Source organism: Rhipicephalus microplus, chromosome 4 (genome assembly GCF_043290135.1).
Source record: "Rhipicephalus microplus isolate Deutch F79 chromosome 4, USDA_Rmic, whole genome shotgun sequence".
Taxonomy (NCBI): domain Eukaryota; kingdom Metazoa; phylum Arthropoda; class Arachnida; order Ixodida; family Ixodidae; genus Rhipicephalus; species Rhipicephalus microplus.
Genome location: NC_134703.1, coordinates 199589400 through 199607691, shown reverse-complemented (window position 1 = coordinate 199607691; position 18292 = coordinate 199589400). Strand labels below are relative to the sequence as shown.

At 44.4% G+C, this 18292-nt stretch overlaps 1 protein-coding gene across 7 annotated transcripts in view; it reads left to right on the top strand.

The window, feature by feature from the left end:
- LOC119172534 (B-cell lymphoma 3 protein homolog) overlaps positions 1 to 18292 on the top strand; it is a 141098-nt gene that overhangs the window by 51307 nt on the left and 71499 nt on the right. For 5 of the 7 annotated variants that reach the window (XM_037423680.2, XM_075893922.1, XM_075893918.1 and 2 more), the window contains one exon: positions 10231 to 10314. In XM_037423680.2, coding sequence (XP_037279577.1) covers positions 10231 to 10314 — 84 coding nt within the window. Of the gene's footprint in view, positions 1 to 10230; positions 10315 to 11043; positions 11146 to 17367; positions 17435 to 18292 lie in introns of those variants that run through there. The other 2 variants (XM_075893919.1, XM_075893921.1) reach the window with 2 other exon arrangements.

The following is an 18292-nucleotide window of genomic DNA, read 5'->3' as shown; positions in this document are numbered from 1 at the left end:
GAAATCTGAGCCTTCCGTCACATGGCATTTCAAAAGTCACTTCAAGTGGGTTAAGCCCCTCACGAAAAACGCTACACACGCTATTACATTGAGTAGCAAAATCTGCAGTTCTGTCATTGATAAACACTAAAAAGTCATCGACGTACCTAAATACGTGCACAACATTGTATTCATTTAGGCGTCCTGATAGCCTCCTGTCCATTTTAGCCAAAAACAACTTACTTGACACAGCATGCTCTGAGTGTACTTCCAGTCGATAAAGAAGGAGGGTTTGCGGTTTTCTCGCATGATGAATTTAAAGAAAAGGCTAAAAGTGCTATTACGGCAGTGTTCAGCGAAAAGAAAAGTATTTCGATTGAAAAAGTGAGGGGAAAAGCAATAGAACTTTGTAAGAGGATGAATCTAGAAGGTGTGCTTAGCGGTATCAGAAAAAGTAAAAATGACAGTCTGGATGTGTTCTTTAGTGCTAAAACGCATAAGGAAGGAGTACCGTTCAGAGTGATAGTGTCGGAGAAGGACACGTGGCAAAAAGCTGTAGCTGTGTATCTGCAAAGAACATTAAACTTGCTTGACATAAATGACCCCTTCCTGACAAAAAATTCGGAACAAGTGATAAGTTTCGTCAGGGAACGAAAAAACATAGGGTTAAAAGCATTTTCGGCTGACATAAAAGATCTGTACTATTCTCTGCCACAATCAGCAGTATTAACAAGTGTTGGCGAATGCATCGATGAGTACGGTGCCGTTAGATTTAGCTCACAAGCAGGTACGTCCGTCGACAATTTCTTAGAATTACTTAGGTTTTACTTGTCGTCAACGTTTATTGAAAACAATGGTACCCTGTATCTGCAAAAACAAGGAGTATGCATTGGCTCGTGCTTAGCACCAGTTTTAAGTAATTTGTTTTTGGCTAAAATGGACAGGAGGCTATCAGGACGCCTAAATGAATACAATGTTGTGCACGTATTTAGGTACGTCGATGACTTTTTAGTGTTTATCAATGACAGAACTGCAGATTTTGCTACTCAATGTAATAGCGTGTGTAGCGTTTTTCGTGAGGGGCTTAACCCACTTGAAGTGACTTTTGAAATGCCATGTGACGGAAGGCTCAGATTTCTTGACATTAACTTTCAATTCTCAGATGAAAAGACATGCTGGTGTTACGAGCCCAGAGCAAGTAAGCCTTTACTACAGTTTCACTCAGCGCATACTAAACTGGTAAAACGAGGCATTGCGAAGATGTGCTTGAGTGAGGCACTAAAGAAGTCCTGCCGGTGCCTCATGAATGAAAGCTTCAGACAACAGGTCTCGAGGCTAAGCAATGCCGGGTACCCCAAGAGCCTCGTCGTGTCCGTTGCTGAAGGATTGCACAGAAAAGTGCTGGAGAAAAGATGTGAAGGGATGGATAGGGTGAGCTCAAGAAAGGAAAGTTTTGCCGTGATTCCATACATGCATAAGGTTTCTCACAGGATAAAAAAGATTGCGGAAAAATGTGGCACTAACGTAGTTTTCTCGGCACCCAATAAGTTGGTGAGTCTGTGCAGAAGCACAAGACCAGACAAGGGAAAATCAAATGTATGCCAAAAGAAACATAGAAACCTATTTGTGGAGTGCATCATGTGTGTTGTATACCTCATTCCACTTACTTGTGGAAAGTGTTATATCGGTCAGACCGGTAGATGCATAAACGATCGCTTGCGCGAGCACAATAACAAAGTAAATAGTGTTGTTCCTGATGGTTTTCTTTCCCTTCATTGCCAGAGATGTAAGTGCACACCGAAATTCAAGGAAACGGTTATAATCAATAGAAGTAGGCACGAGATGACGCGGTTGGTATTGGAGGCCGGCAGAATTGCAGAGCTAGGTGACACGTGTGTGAGCAGCCCATCAGTGGTTTTGACAGATAAGGAACTTGATTACATGTATTCGCGATAGGGTTTGTGGTAACATGGGATAAAAGGAAGAAAGAAAAAGTAAAAAAAGATTGAAAAATATAAAATTGTAAAGTATTGGAACACGCGCGTTGGTTATATTTGATGGTTTTTAGAGCTACGCACGTGCGACGTTGGCGTGGTGGATCGCATACACCACGGAGATCTGCGTGTAATAAACTGTTGTTGAAAGTTAGCGCTGTGTTGTGTCTATGTGCCTTCTCTTGTCCGTGTTCGTTGTCTGCGCTACCATCCATCATCATGCAACCATACCAACAAGCCCAAATCGCCACCCTCATTGACTCTTGCAGTGGTTCACACAGTATTAACAACAGAACAGTGTTGGCGTAAGTTGATGTAGGCTGCTGATTGGGCATATGTTATCGCTTTAGAGGGTGGCCGTCTTCCGCCCAGTGCACGCTAGACCCAATAGAATCTCAAGATGTGTTTCCGATGGAGGCGGAAATGGTGTAGGCCCGTGTGCTCAGATTTGGGTGCACGTTAAAGAACCCCAGGTAGTCGAAATTCCCTCCACTACGGCGTCTCTCATTATCATATGGTGGATTTGGGATGTTAAACCCCACATATCAATCAAATCAATCGAAGGATTTAAGCTGCTTAAAAAAAATTTGAACTGTAGGTTTGAGTAGAATGCTGGCTCATGGACAACCAGTAAGGGCAATGAACTAAGCACCTTCAGCAAGGGCCACTTTGGCTCATTGTATTTTGTGAACAAAGCAAATGAGGACATATAATATTGAAACCTTATTTTAAGTTGTAAGTAGATTTCAATAAAATATTTTGTTTGAAGTTGGGATCGGAGTTAGTTTAGTTTTAGAAAATGAAATTTTTGAAGAACTTTTTTATTTTAAAATTGTTTTTTTTCTTTCTCACTGCATCTAAAAAAACAATATTTTTCAGGAATGCTTAAAAGACTTTATTTCGTACTAGACACTCTTTAGAAGTACTCGCGTAAAATAAGAAACATGCCAAGGCAGCTCAAAGATAGCAAACAATTTTTTATTTTGGCCAACTTTGCCATTTTGTAGAATTTTATGGCTTTGCTGACAGCTTAGAGAAGGCATGGATGTAATTCACTGTGGCGTGTATTAAAACCAGAAGAAAATGTTTAGGACACAATGCGATGCAATGCACACTAAGTGAGTTTGTAATGTGCACCGAATTCTCCTGTGAAAATGGGAAATCTTGTGGTAAGCAATAGTGAGACACCGCGCCGCCGCCTTCAAATACTTTTTTGCCGCCCAGGGATTGTTTTTTGCAAATAATATTTTCGATTCTATGCACTCCAAATATACCCACATAACATATAAAAATTCAGACAAAAGAAACTTATTATCCGGACATGCATGTTCGTTCTGTCATGGTTTCACCACAGAGGAATGGCTATAAAGAGATAATATTTGAATGAGGAATACACAAAAACATGAAATTACAAATAATGAAAAGAATAAAAACACTAAAAAACGAGTGTGATGTAAAAAAAATTAGGCACAACAGGTTACAATGAAACAAGAAGGAAGAAAGAGGAAGCACATATTCTGCAGATACTGCACCGGTTGGTCAGAGGTGCACTTATATTTTACCGAAAAGGGAACATATCAGTGTACAGAAAGTTAAAGCAAAAGGAAATTTTTTCCACTGATCAGGCACCAAACTTCTAGGCTTTCTGTGTGCACAAACATTATGTTTTCGAAGTTGTAGGTTCAATTTAGAACAATTGAGTATATTTACAGTGTTTAGCTATCAACTTAGTAATGAATCTGAGCATAGTGCTCATTATAAACTCCACAGCAACCACCTTAACAACAACAACAACAACAACAACAACAACAACAACAACAACAACAACAACAACAACAACAACAACAACAACAATAATAATAATAATAATAATAATAATACGGGGTCGAGCCAACATATAACGACCCCACTCGAAAGTTCGTTAAGTGAACGAACTTTCACTTAAAACAAACAATATCCGCATCACCGTGAAAATATACATTGGTTCAATGGCACAAAATCGCACTTACAACGAACATCTCCGAGCGCCGCTGATCGGTTACAGTGAATGGAGTCAGCGGTCTGCCGACTTCCCGGGAAACCACTTTCAATCACCGATCAGGCATCGGCGAGGTGCCCATACATGCTTATTGTTAAATGCCGACCCTGCCTCCGCGATCCTCTAGTTGTCGCTCTCCCCGACCCATGGAAAAAGGAAAGCTGTTTCCTTCCTCCATGCCCCGACTGCTTTTTGTTACGCACCCCTCCGTCCTTTGTTCCCCCCCCGCTACTCAGAGCACCCCGCATCGCCAGACGAGGCCCGTGTTTTCGTACTGCCATCGATCTTTTGAAGACTGGTCGGTCGTCTACCCTGTTTTTGATCGCTGGTACTGTCGTTGGCAACGCCGGCCTGGAGTGACCTGACCATTTGCTAGCATTGCCGGCCATCGACTGTATCCGATAGTCTGCGTCTAGTGCACGGGCGTACGCTACCCCACCGACTCTGATAATTCGCGATTTGTTTTGTGTTTAGGACTTTTTCTCGCTCACTTCGCAGTCGGCTCAGCAGCCTTCCGTGCTAGTGCGGAAGCGCGAGAACGGCTTTTAATTTGCGTGGAATGAATGTCGAAACATCGAAGTTTGTGAGGCCACGCAAACCCGCTGGCGCAACAAAACGATTTTTTGACCAGGGCCGCCGATTCTTCGAACACCGCCGCGCGCATCGATCCTGGCTGCCATGCTTTCAGTTCTGCGAGCGTAGGCGCTCTTTCCAAGCTTTTTTACGGGCGAGTTTCGCGGACCTTTCAAGCAAGCTACCGAACCTGCCTTCTTCCTGTGTGTTTTAATTTTCAAGGTCGCCCTCCCGCCGCATCCTCCCTTTTCTTTATCGCAACTCTTTGCCCTTCTCCCGCAAATCTGCTCTCCTCTCTTGATCACAACCCCTTTGCCCATGTAGGAAGGAAATGCCTTCGCGCGTCTCCACCGCTGCACGACGTCTGCCATGCTGGCTTGAATTAGTTTCGTTTTCTGACTGGAAAGGGGCCCAGAGCTGTTCCACGCATTCTGGCTTGTGTGTCGCTTGTGCGCGTCTTGCTCGGTCTAGGTGTGCGTGTGTGGTCATGATGACCAACGGGAGGACTAGCACGCTTTTTCCTGCCGCTCAACAAAACGTCGAAAGTGTGACCGCTTGGCTTGAGCGTAATCCGCTTTAGGTGCCGTGTTGCGGAGTGCTTGCCCATAGCTGCTGACCATCTGGCAGCCAATTTGCCGCTTCGGGTGTCCCAATAGTCGGTTGTGGAGGTGGTGAATATTTCATGGGTGGCGGTGACGGCTACATGCACGCGAAACTGTTTTCTCGAGGCCGACTTCGTCAACGTCGGGCCCGATGCCGAGCCTGAAGCTTCTGAACAGGACCACTGCGGCAGCGATTTGTGGCAGCGTGTCGTCCGCTCTGACCTGGGAGAGTGGGTGGGACGTCTGTTGTGATGATTTAATTACAGCTGATGATGATACCGACACTGCGGAACCGTGCACGGGGGCATTGTGCATTGGGGCATTGTGAATGAAGTACATGGCAAGAGCGATTTGAAGGAATGGGATTGCGAAAACGACGAAACTTTGGAGCTAGTGCCTTATGCAGCTTATGCCACGGGCCACGGCGAATGAGGCCCTGCCGTTTTAAATGAACTCGAGACCGCCCTTATTGCTTCTGCTCTTCGAAACACGTGCATCATGGACTTTTGGGGGCAAGAAAAATTTGTGTTTTCACTTGCAACTTCTTTTAAAACCTGTGTTTGATTTACTACGAAGTTTGGATACAACGAATGGATGCCGCGTCACGCTCAGGTTCGTTATAAGCAGGCTCGGCTGTAATAATAATAGTAATAGCTTATTTCATGTTGGAGTGTGGTACTTAGCGGTCTTTTTCAACCAATAAGCAATCATTACTAGTCCCAGCATCATCATCATGCAAGAAATGGTCAGTGAAGTTAAATTATTCATATATTATATTGTACAAAGAATGACAGGAACCCGACTGATGGCAGCTACAGTGAAACAGGCGACATAGAAAGGTAAAAAAAGAAAGAAACTTAGCAAGCGCGTAAAGTTTCACAATATTTATAGCTTGTAGCGTCGTCGTCGCCTATCATCATCATCATTTTCCAACCGCTGCACGTCTCGCATAGCTCATGCAGAGACCTCGAGGCACGAGCCAGAACAGAATGAGCTTACACACCTGGTGGTCTAGACGCCTGTCGCTGCTGTGGCTTTGCTTCGGCCTAGGAAATAAAGTGGCAAGACATTGGCACGGCCACGTCGGCTGTTCTCACATTGTTTTTCATCTGTTGTTACAAGCTTCTTCTTTTTATGAACTGTGTTTCTTGGTTGTAGAAATAAATTCACGAGGGATATAGTTCGGGATTACGAGAATATGAAGGCACCTTCTAGCTTAGCTATTCAATCTTTTTTAATTTGCACTTTTGCTTATGATTTCTACCTATGTTTGCTGTAAGCCTCTATAAATATTTGAACGCGTCAAATATTCAAACAAATATTGGAGTGCTTTGAATGTTTAATTGAATGCAGTATACTCCTTTTGAGTTCACTTTAGAGGGACCATGGTCATTTGTTCATCATACTGGGAGTTCGGCATACCAGAAGTGTCCCCAAAAAAGAAATGCTGTCATGTTGAAAACATCCAAACATGTTCCTGTAAAACACTGAATGGAGCATATTTACAATGGGAAGGAAAAGAACAAAATTTAAAAATTGGGTGCATATCTGCATGATTGGCTGCAAATGTAGTCAAAAGTCTTCTGTCTGGGTGCTGTGTGAGATATGAACGCCATTTGGTGGTAATGCCTGGAAACAAGCTTGTGTAGAATGCAGAGTCACTGGTAGGTAGCAGCACCGTATCGTCTTAGCCAAGTGTAGGAAATACCAGCTTTCTCGTATGTAGCGTCCCATTGTCAGCGCAGCATAAGAAACACAAAGTTCTTTACAATTACGTATCTATGCATTTTCCCTAAAGAAACACACCACCTAATACTTATGTATTGATGTTGTGCTGCAGATATGCATAATATTTGCTTTTTGATCAACAATGTTCACAAGTGTGAATGCAGCTGCCTGATCGAGATGGCTGGGCATTAAGGAATGCTTAAACTTTGGCCGGGTGGCTGAATCATTTTGAGTGACAGACAGACATGCAGACAGAAAGACAGACCAAAATATAGGTGTTGAGGTATCCCCAGAAAAACTGTTGTCTTTAAAGGCATTTGTTTGGCCCAGCTTCATAGATACCATGGCTTCAAGTAAAGTATTTACGTGAATATATCGAGTACTCGATTTCACGAGCTCATTATAGATAGTGTTCTAGTTCTGTACAAACCTCGTCACATGCTGTCTTGTATGTATTGATCGTGAATGTCTTGGTTTTAGGGCGATGCTTTTTTGCGAGATAAACGGGGCACATGGAAAAGAGTACTGCTCAGGCGCCAATGTCAAGCTCAGTCGGCAAGGAGGAAGTGCGAGCCATTTCTCGTTTCGTGTGGAACTCAGTCTGGCAGTTGGGTGGCATTTTCTTTTGGCTAGGTAGCCGCGACTGTGTGTTTAGTTTTTCTTTCCGGTGTGCAAAAGTGCGCTCTATAAAGAATATCCCTAAATTTTTGTTACGCTGTTGGTTCTTGCTTGAGCTGCTCTCATATGTGACAATATGCTCATGAATAAATTGCTACCATATTTTAACAATAAAACAGTAGCACGACCCCATTTTGACGATTAGAAAAAAAAAGAATGGAGAGAAAAGCATAACTTTCTTTCAACTAATGTAAAATTTATTCTTCTGGCTGTTTACCTTCTGCGAGCCTGTTTTACTGGCTTTCATATCACTATTGTTTTAATGGATTTGATATCGCATTCATTGCATGCTATTACCTTGACGAAGGCAATTTACGCTGAGTTGCTTAAGAAAGTCTGCAAGCTTTTCTTCAAGGTTTGGATATTTTATTTTCAGCTTGCAGTAACTCTTTATTGAAATGCAGCTGAAGATCTCCGTTTGCGCTTTTCATGGTCACAAGCCTCGGGCACACAAAAAGACCTGACACAGCTGTATTTAGTATGCAAAAATAACTTACTTTGTCGTGCACATTTATAACCTCCTCAGTCGCAAGAAATTTCCGATGGAGGCGGAAATGTTGTAGGCCCGTGTACTCAGATTTAGGTGCACCTTAAAGAACCCCAGGTGGTCGAAATTTCAGGAGCCCTCCACTGCGGCGTCTCTCATAATCATATGGTTGTTTTGGGACGTTAAACCCCACAAATCAATCAATCATCAGTCAGTCGCAAGAATGCACCAATCAAAAATGTTTTTGCGAAACCGCATTATTTGACTCCCTACCCTTAAAAACAAATGCAGAAAAATTATGAATTCCACAATTTTAACGTTTATCTCAAAATGTAAGGGTCGTTTATGTACTCCTGATATTTTGAAGTCTCCGAGATTGAGTGCAACAAAATTATCAGACCGGAATGACTAAATATGACCTACAAGGCGTTCATAGTTAAAATAATGCACTATAGACAATGTCGTTCATGCTGCAGCTAAGGAAAAAAGCTTTCTCTTATCACGAGGACGGAGCCGAGCTGTCGTGTTGTACTCAGCAATTTTCGTACGCTCATTTTGGGAGTATGACTAGACACACGGCGCCAGTTCTCAGGGCTTGTGAAAGCAACTCATCTTTATTGTTCCAAGACAAATTTGGACACATTGATATCAAACAATGATGATATTTAGCCTTTAAAACAATGGTGCCCAATTGGGTACCCGGGAACTCAGGAGGATAATTAAAACGGCACTTAGTTGCACTTCACTAGGAACAGTTTCGATGTGCACAGGCCTTATGCGCAACAATGCGAACTGACCACAGCATGTGCTTGGGCACCATTGTGTGATGGCAATTACAATGCGTTTGACACCTCTGATGGAAGTGCTAGCATCACAAACGTTGTTTCAGTTTCGTATCTGATTTTAAGGTACCGACAATTTTGTTCTTGTCACTTTCACTTGGCTTTTTTTGCCCCCTTCTCCTCACATTTTCCTCTCTAGCCAAGCTCTTGTGTTCTTGTGTTCTCTATTGTACTCCTGGTAAGAAACTGAAGAATACAAAAGGACACAATGGCTTGAGGATTAGGCAGTTCACTTTAAGAGTACTTTTTTTTTTGCATTGAGTTTATGAGAAATTCCTGAACACGTTTTGTTGCTTTCTTTGCTGATATAGGCGGCCCTTTTTTACCTACAGGCGAGGGGTTAGGAAAGTACCAGCTTTATAAGCTGACCTTTCTTTTCCGCCTATGTCGCTCTGTCTCTCCATGTTGCTTTACATCTTTGTGCCGAAAGATTTTTTTTTCCGTATTGCTTTCTCTTGCTCACCCGAATGCCTCACCCAGGCTGCAACGTTCGTTGTGCAGAATCACCATTGTTGTCAGTTTGTGCAAGAGTTTATCTCGAGAGAAGAGGCCTGCTATGTGGTTTTTAAGCAGATTTTTTTTATTGAGTCTCTGAGAAACCAAGCAAACATTCCCGTGTTGTTTGTCTTAAGCAAGAATTTGTCATAACAGAGTTTGTCTTAAGATGAGTTTATTGTATTAGTGTATTGAAATTCAATTTGAAAAGGGAGAGAGAGAATAAAACTTCATTTTGCGGTCAGGCTTGCGTTCTCATCTCCGTGGGTGGCATCCTCATTCCAGGTAGCCGTGAATAAAGATTCTTAAAGTTTCAAAGTATTCTAAAAAAAATAAATAGATGCAATTTGCTGCTCGTAAACCATCTCTCCAAAAGTGGACTCACTGCAGGGTGAGATTGCTGCTTCACAAAACTGCCTACTCGGGTAGAATCGACACTGTCACAGAGCCATGCTACATGGTTACATGGGCATACTACTTACACCTCGGTTACCTTTAATTTATATTGAAGATCATGCTATGCGGGGTTATGTAGGCTAAGCGTAGTAGTATTTAAAACATACAGTAGTCTACTGCCTGTAATATACACATTATTACTATCTTTCTACTACAATTTGAAACCACTTTGAAATTATTTGATACGAGTCACTATTCACTTTGAACTTCACTTTGAACCAAAAAAGTGACATTTGTGCAAACCTAATTGGGCATCATGAAAAAGCTGTTATGTAGTGTACATCATTTGCATATAATCACAGTCTCCTATTGCATGGACAATTATGCATTATAATGAAAGTAATGATTGCACCTGCAGGTCGTGCCAGGAGGTCACCAGAGGTTGAGAGTCTGGTTCTTCGTTGTGCCAATTTAGCTCTGCAAGGAGCATTGCCACAACCTGGTAAGAGCTCCGTCCCACATTTTGTTCCCAAAAAGCACCAAAATGCTCCCCCCTCCCCCCAGATGAATGTGTTTGTAAATGAATGGGCATGGCCATCTATCATTGCTAACACAAACGTAGGCCATTGGTCTTCTTTGCCGTATGTTCTGAACTGTTGTGCAAATTGGAAATGCTTGTAAATTTTTGAAGGCAATACAGGCAAGCAATGCAAACATTGTGTCAGACTTAAGGCACTGGAATGTATCACTTCAACAAGAAGCTGCAATCGAGTCGGCAGTTTTGCTGTAAGAACTATGGTAACCTCGCATTATTACATTTGCGACATTTTGTATAATACTAATGTGCCTTTTCTAGAAGCATTGTTTATAACTGGTGAATGTTTGCACACAGTTTACACATGTGCACACTGGGAAGTAACCCAAGTGGGAACTTGAAAGGGTTCCTGAACTACCCTTTAGACATAATAAGTAAACACATTCTGCGAATTTTGAACATTGCTGCCAACAGTTTAGCCTAATTTTGTAGTTTTGCATGGGATGTAAAGCGTAGAGGCGGAGTGCAGAGTTGCCGACTTTCTCTAGGGCCCTGTCTTCGTATACAGGTCCCATCCTCACTCACTCTGGTGGGCGCGGTGCCAGCTGTATATTGTCAAACTGCTGATTACTGCTATTGGCTAGTAGATGAAATGAATCAGGAGTGGCATTTGGACCGGATGCTTTTTTTCCGCAGGGTGTTGCCATGGGGAAGCGCACTAGTGCTTTAAACTTGCGCACTGGCAACAGTGGTGCACACAGCAATTATAATCGGAGAAATAAATGGCATTTTGTAACACACACTTCTTTTTTCTGTGCCGTGCTTCCCATGTAGCTTCTAGTGCTCTTCTTGGGACAAGAGAGGAGGGAAAGTGCTTTGAGTGCGAAATACATTTCTCAAGTGTAGTGAGGAAGAGAAAGATGACAGGTTCGTTGGGGTTGCTGCTGTGCATGATATCTGGGTCTCTGTCAGATCGGCACTACCCTGACTGGTGGTCATCACTGCATTAGCAATAAGTCGTCATATGACATTTGGTGGAGGCTGCTGCATTCCCTGCCCTCACCCTGGAACTGCGCGACCGAATGTTGCCAACTGTTTCACCTGCTTGAATGACGGACAGAGCCCGCCATCAGCCCAACACTGCCGGAGCTTCCAGCTCCAGTGGCATCATTCAGCTGTACCCCGACACTCCCATCATCGTCGTGTGTTCTTGTCCTCTTCGTCCCCGTGAAAATTGCACTACTACACCGTATGGTTAAATGACCCCCATCTTCATGCAGAATAGGTGAGGCTGACGGGGACGAATGGCTTTACTCTTATGAGTGTGTCAGTGAGCCGAAAAACTGGGATGACCCGGCGAAACTTGTTGTCATCTTCTGCCTTTTTGACATTGCCAAGCTCTGGTGTCGCAATCACGAGCACGAGTTCCCCTCTTGCATTCGCAGACATTTTCGGCCGCCTAACCTTAAGGAAATTATGGGCTGAAAAACATTAACGCCAGCGTGCTCAAATGCCTGGTGAGTCATGTACGAGCTACACTGAGGATGTAGTCAGCATTTGTTCATGCGTCAATGCTTCCATGAGATAAGTGGAGAAAGTGAAACATATCCCGAAAACCATTGAGGACAAGGCATTTCAGATGCTTCTTGTACGAAATCCTGTTTCTGTTTAGAATGTCCTCATTCTTTGCCAAAGTTTCGATGAGCTGGGTCGACAAAGGATTCTTGCGCGTAGCACGGTCGCAGCTGCTGAACCTCTCTCGAGCCTCACGCTAGCTCCCAACTCCTCGTCTGATACATCGCAATCAAGCCAAATCAAAGACTTCATTCGAGAGGAGGTAGCGTGACAGCTTTCCATGCTGCCTCTAAGCGACCGACCCCCACAGCCTGACACTAGCTTGACACCTCCTGGCTGATCCCATCAGGAGAGCTCATCATCATCATCATCAGCCTGACTACGTCCACTGCAGGACAAAGGCCTCTCCCACGCTCCGCCAGTTAACCCGGTCCTGTGCCTGCTGCTGCCAATTTATATCCGCAAACTTCTTAATCTCGTCTGCCCACCTAACCTTCTGTCTCTCCCTAACCCGCTTTCCTTCTCTGGGAATCCAGTTAGTTACCCTTAATGACCAGCGGTTATCCTGTCTACGCGCTACAGGCCCGGCCCATGTCCATTTCCTCTTCTTTATTTCAACTATGATATCCTTAACCCCCGTTTGTCCCCTAATCCACTCTGCTCTCTTCTTGTCTCTTAAGGTTACACCCACCATTTTTCTTTCCATTGCTCGCTGCGTCGTCCTCAATTTAAGCTGAACCCCCTTTGTAAGTCTCCAGGTTTCTGCTCCGTAGCTAAGTACCGGCAAGATACAGCTGTTATATACCTTCCTCTTGAGGGATAGTGGCAATCTACCTGTCATAATTTGAGAGTGCTTGCCGAATGTACTCCACCCCATTCTTATTCTTCTAGTTACTTCAATCTCGTGGTTAGGCTCTGCGGTTATTACCTGCCCTAAGTAGACATAGTCTTTTACAACTTCAAGTGCACTATTACCTATCTCGAAGCGCTGCTCCTTTCCGAGGTTGTTGTACATTACTTTCGTTTTCTGCAGATTAATTTTAAGACCCACCTTGCTGCTCTCCTTGTCTAACTCCGTAATCATGAGTTGCAATTCCTCCCCTGAGTTACTCAGCAATGCAATGTCATCGGCAAAGCGCAGGTTACTAAGGTATTCTCCATTAACTCTTATCCCTAACTGTTCCCATTCTAGGCTTCTGAAAACCTCCTGTAAGCACGCGGTAAATAGCATTGGGGAGATTTTGTCCCCCTGCCTTACACCCTTCTTGATTGGTATTCTGTTGCTTTCTTTATGAAGCACTATGGTAGCAGTTGATCCCCTGTAGATTTCTTCCAGAACATTTATATATACTTCATCTACGCCCTGATTCCGCAGTGTCTGCATGACGGCTGATATTTCTACTGAATCAAACGCCTTCTCGTAATCTATGAAGGCTATGTATAGTGGTTGGTTATACTCTGACCATTTCTCTATTACCTGATTGATAGTATGAATGTGGTCAATTGTTGAGTAGCCTATTCGAAATCCTGCTTGTTCCTTTGGTTGATTGAATTCTAATGTTCTCTTTACTCTGTTAGCAATTACCTTTGTAAATAGCTTGTATACTACAGAGAGCAAGCTGATCGGCCTGTAATTCTTCAAGTCCTTGTCACCTCCTTTCTTATGTATTAAGATGATGTTAGCGTTCTTCCTAGACTCTGGTACCCTTCCCGTCAGGAGACGCCTCGTAAACAGGGTGGCTAGTTTTTCAAACACAATCTGTCCTCCATCTTTCAGCAGATCTGATGTTACCTGATCTTCACCAGCAGCTTTGCCTCTTTGCATGCTCTCCAAAGCTTTTCTGACTTCTTCTATCACTACTGGTGGGGTGTCATCTAGGTTACTGCTAGTTCTTATAGTATTAAGGTCGTGGTTGCCTCGGCTACTGTACAGATCTCTGTAAAACTCCTCCGCTATTTTAACTATCCTATCCATATTGCTAGTTATTTTGCCTTCTTTGTCCCTTAGTGCATACATCCGACTTTTGCCTATCCCAAGTTTTCTCTTCACTGCTCTGACGCTTCCTCCGTTTTTCAGAGCGTATTCAATTCTCTCCATGGTTTACCTTCTTACATCGCATACTTTACGCCTATTTATCAACTTCGAAAGCTCTGCCAGTTCTATTTTGTCTGTTGTACTTGAAACTTTCATGCTTTGACGCTTCTTAATTAGGTTCTTCGTTTCCTGGGAAAGCTTGCCAGTGTCCTGTCTAACTACCCTGCCTCCAACTTCCACTGCACACTCCGTAATGATACTCGTCAGATTATCATTCATTGTATCTACGCTAAGGTTGGTTTCCTCACTAAGAGCCGAATACCTGTTCTGCAGCGACACTCTGAATTCCTGTACTTTCCCTCTCAGTGATAGCTTATTGATTGGCTTCTTGCGTATCAGTTTCTGTCGTTCCTTCTTCAAGTCTAGGCGAATTCGAGACCTTACCATTCTATGGTCACTGCATTGTACCTTGCCAACCACTTCCACATCCTGGCCGATTCCTGGGTGTGCAGTCATTATAAAGTCTATTTCGTTCTTATTTTCGCCATTAGGGCTCCTCCATGTCCACTTGCGGTTTTCTCGTTTTCGGTAGAAAGTATTCAAAATCCGCAAATTATTGCGTTCTGCGAATTCTACTAGTAGCTCTCCTCTGGCGTTTCTAGTGCCGATGCCATAATCTCCTACTGCCTGGTCTCCAGCCTGCTTCTTCCCTACCTTTGCATTAAAGTCGCCCACCACTATAGTATACTGTGTTTTTACCTTACTCATTGCCGATTCCACGTCTTCATAGAAGCTTTCAACTGAAGCGTCATCATGGCTGGATGTAGGCGCGTAAGCCTGTACTACCTTCATCTTGTATCTTTTATTCAGTTTATTTACAATACCTACCACCCTTTCATTAATGCTATAGTATTCCTCTATGTTGCCACTCCCAGTTCTCTTCTGTCTGCCAAGCCCCGATAGCAAAGGACGTGCCCATTCTGTAGCACAGTATAGGCCTCATCTGTCCTCCTAACCTCACTGAGCCCTATTATATCCCATTTAACACCCTCTAGCTCCTCAAATAGTACAGCTAGACTTCCCTCACTAGATAAGGTTCTAGCGTTAAATGTTGCCAAGTTCAGGTTCCAAAGACGGCCTGTAGTCCAGAGATTCTTAGCACCCTCTGCTGCGTTGCAGATCTGACCGCCGCCATGGTCAGTTGCTTCGCAGCTGCTGGGAACTGAGGGCCGTGAGTTATTTGACGTATGCATGTGGGAGGTAGTGGCCAGATACTGCACCAGGGTGGCCAATCCTTCTCTGGTGAGGGAGTGCATTCCCGGCGGTGGTTACTGGTGAGGCCGCACCCCAGGCCTCTTAATGCAGTTCCATCAACACGCGGATTTTTTTTCTTTTCTTTTTTTTTGATTGGGAACTGCGTGGCACCGAGATTTGAACCACGGACCTCTTGCATGCGAGGCAGATGCTCTAACCACTACGCCATCGCCGCACCCGTTTTGTTATGTTCTAAATGTAGGTTTCAGCGGTGTATCAGTCAAGTTTTTGGTTATTTTTATAAAAATGTTTTAATGAAATGAGATTTCTGCTGATCACCCCCTTAATTAAGGGTCTAGAGAGTACGGAGTTGGGCCTCCGATTAGCCTATGGGGTGCTGTTTATTAATATATTAAGCGGACAAAATTTAAATTCATTTGTGAGGTGATGTTACCAAATTAATATTTTAATAGGAGAGCTATCTGTGAGCAACTTGCCGAATCTCTACCTCTGACCCAGCCCTGTCTGCCTGTGGCTACCCCTCTAACTCAGCCATGTTTGCCTGTGGCTGCACCTCTGACCTATGCCGCAGCTGTGGCGCAAACTCCACCGCCACCGTTCGCCTTTCCTGAAGAGATGCACCAGCAAACAGCCCTACCTCTTGCGCCGCCTTTAATGCCAACTCGGAGTCATTATGTTCAGAACCTCTGGCACACATGTGACAACTGGGCCATATGCTTCACTTGCGGTTTTGCTGGTCATGGGGTGCGCCACTTCGACCCTCGCATGCCGCACGCTCATTCAGCTACCGCAATGCCAGATACAGCCACTCACATGTTGCTGACGATCACCCACCGTGTCTCAGCTCAGACTTTTTGCTTCCTCCCCGATGGCCTTCCGGCACCCATCATTCCCTGTCACCCCATCGTTGCTCGCCTTGACCCTTGCGTTGTCAGCACACCCCTCATGAGGGAAACTAGCTGCTGCAATTCCGCAGGCACAAACTGCCAGCTTCACGACTTCTATCTACAAGGCCTGCACAGTCACCGTGCAGTTTACTATAGTAAGGAACTGCCGCAATACCACTTATTGATACTGGGGCTGCACTTTATGTCATAGACGAGAAAATTTGTAGAAAACTGCATAAGGTCACAACTCCGCTGTCAGGCACGTTACTGTGCACATCAAGTATGCGGCATGTAGCACCGCGTGCTGTGTGCACCGCAAGAGTACTCATCGAAGGTGCTTTATACGTTGTGGAACTTTTCATGTTGCCTTTATGCTCCCATGAAATCATTCTCGGCTGGTACTTCTTGTCACAGCATCGTGCCATCATAGACTGGGCTCAAGCTGAAGCACTTTTCCCATTCTTCGGATCTGTAGTGCCAAACCCTTCGACAAGCAAAACCGCAAAGCTCACCGTTGTATCCGACACGGAAGTACCGCCCGAAATATCTGTCCTTGTGTCCTTATCTTGCTCCACCATGCCACATGCCACTATACTCCTCACTTCGTCACCTATTTTTCTACGCTGCAAGGTTCTTTCTCTCCCGTTTTCCATTATCGCCACTGCACCCAGATTATCAGCTATTTTTGTGTCCAACCTGTTTCAACACCTCGTGTTCTTAGTGCGGGGAGAATCACTAGGTCATGTTGAGCCCATTGATCCATTTCACGTTCTGGACACTCCTGACGATACACCCTGTTCCCAGCTCGATGCCCTTACTTCTTTGGAGCATTGCACACGACCATCACCGTCATCGCTCTAGCCAGACATTCTTCAAGCTGCCTTGGATGCCGATCTGCCAAGTCCATACCATTAGCAAGTGTTCGCGCTCCCTCAGAATTTTCAGTCATCGTTTGATTGCGACCAATCATACTCGGGACGTACATCGAGCATCACTTACAGCATCCACATGGGTTCCCATCCTCCATTACGCCAGCGCCCATACCACGTGTCGGCTACCGAACGACGGGTAATCAGAGAGCAAGTCGACGATATGCTGCAATGTGGTGTCATTCGCACTTCCCTCAGCCCCTGGGCATCTCCTGTAGTGATGGTACGGAAGAAGGATGGGTCAATATGCTTCTGTGTACATTATTGTCGGCTCACTAAGATCACTCACAAGGATGTCTGTATCTGCTTCCCCAAATAGATGATGCCCTTGACTGTTTGCAAGGCGCGGAGTACTTCTAATCTCTGGATCTTCGCTCTGGCTAATGGTAAGTACCCATGGCTCCAAATGACTGCGAAAAGACAGCTTGCATCACGCTTGACGGCTTGTACAAATTTACCGTCATGCCTTTCGGCCTGTGCAATGTGCCAGCTCCCTTTGAGCGCATGATGGATACCATCCTTCGCAACTACAAATGGAAAACGTGCCTGTGCTATCTTCATGATATTGTCATGTTTCGGACCGATTTTTTAATGCATATCATTCATTTTGGTGAGATACTGACTTGCCTTTCCTCTGCCAGCCTCCAACTGAACATCAAAAAGGGCTGTTTTGCTGCTCGTAAGTTAACAATATTAAACCATGTCATATCAAAGCATCGTGTCCTTCCTGAGCCGGCCAAGCTTCGAGCGGTCGTAGAATTTCCAAAGCCCACCACGCTCAAGGCACTCCGTAGTTATATATGGCTCTGCTCTTACTTTCGATGTTTAGTGTGCAATATAACAGGCATAGTAGCCCTACTGATTCATTTGCTTACTGCAGGCAACAGCATTTATACATGCTCAAACTCGTGTGATCAACCTTTGGAGCAACTACGGCGCCTACTAACCTCACCACCAATGCTCCGTCATTACTACCTTCATGCACCTACAGAGATAGACACGGATTCTAGCGGCATTTGCCTTGGTGCGATCCTAGCGCAACAGAAAGATGGCTATGCATAACGAGCACGTTATGGCATATGCCAGTCGCACATTAACGAAAGCAGGAATTACTCTGCCACACAAGAAAAAATTTAGCTGTCTTTTGGGCTCTTGTTAAATTTTGTCTATACTCAATGGTGTGCACTATACCTAATGGTACGTTGTGCTCGGCACAACGTTGGCCCTAGGTCACTGGCCAACCT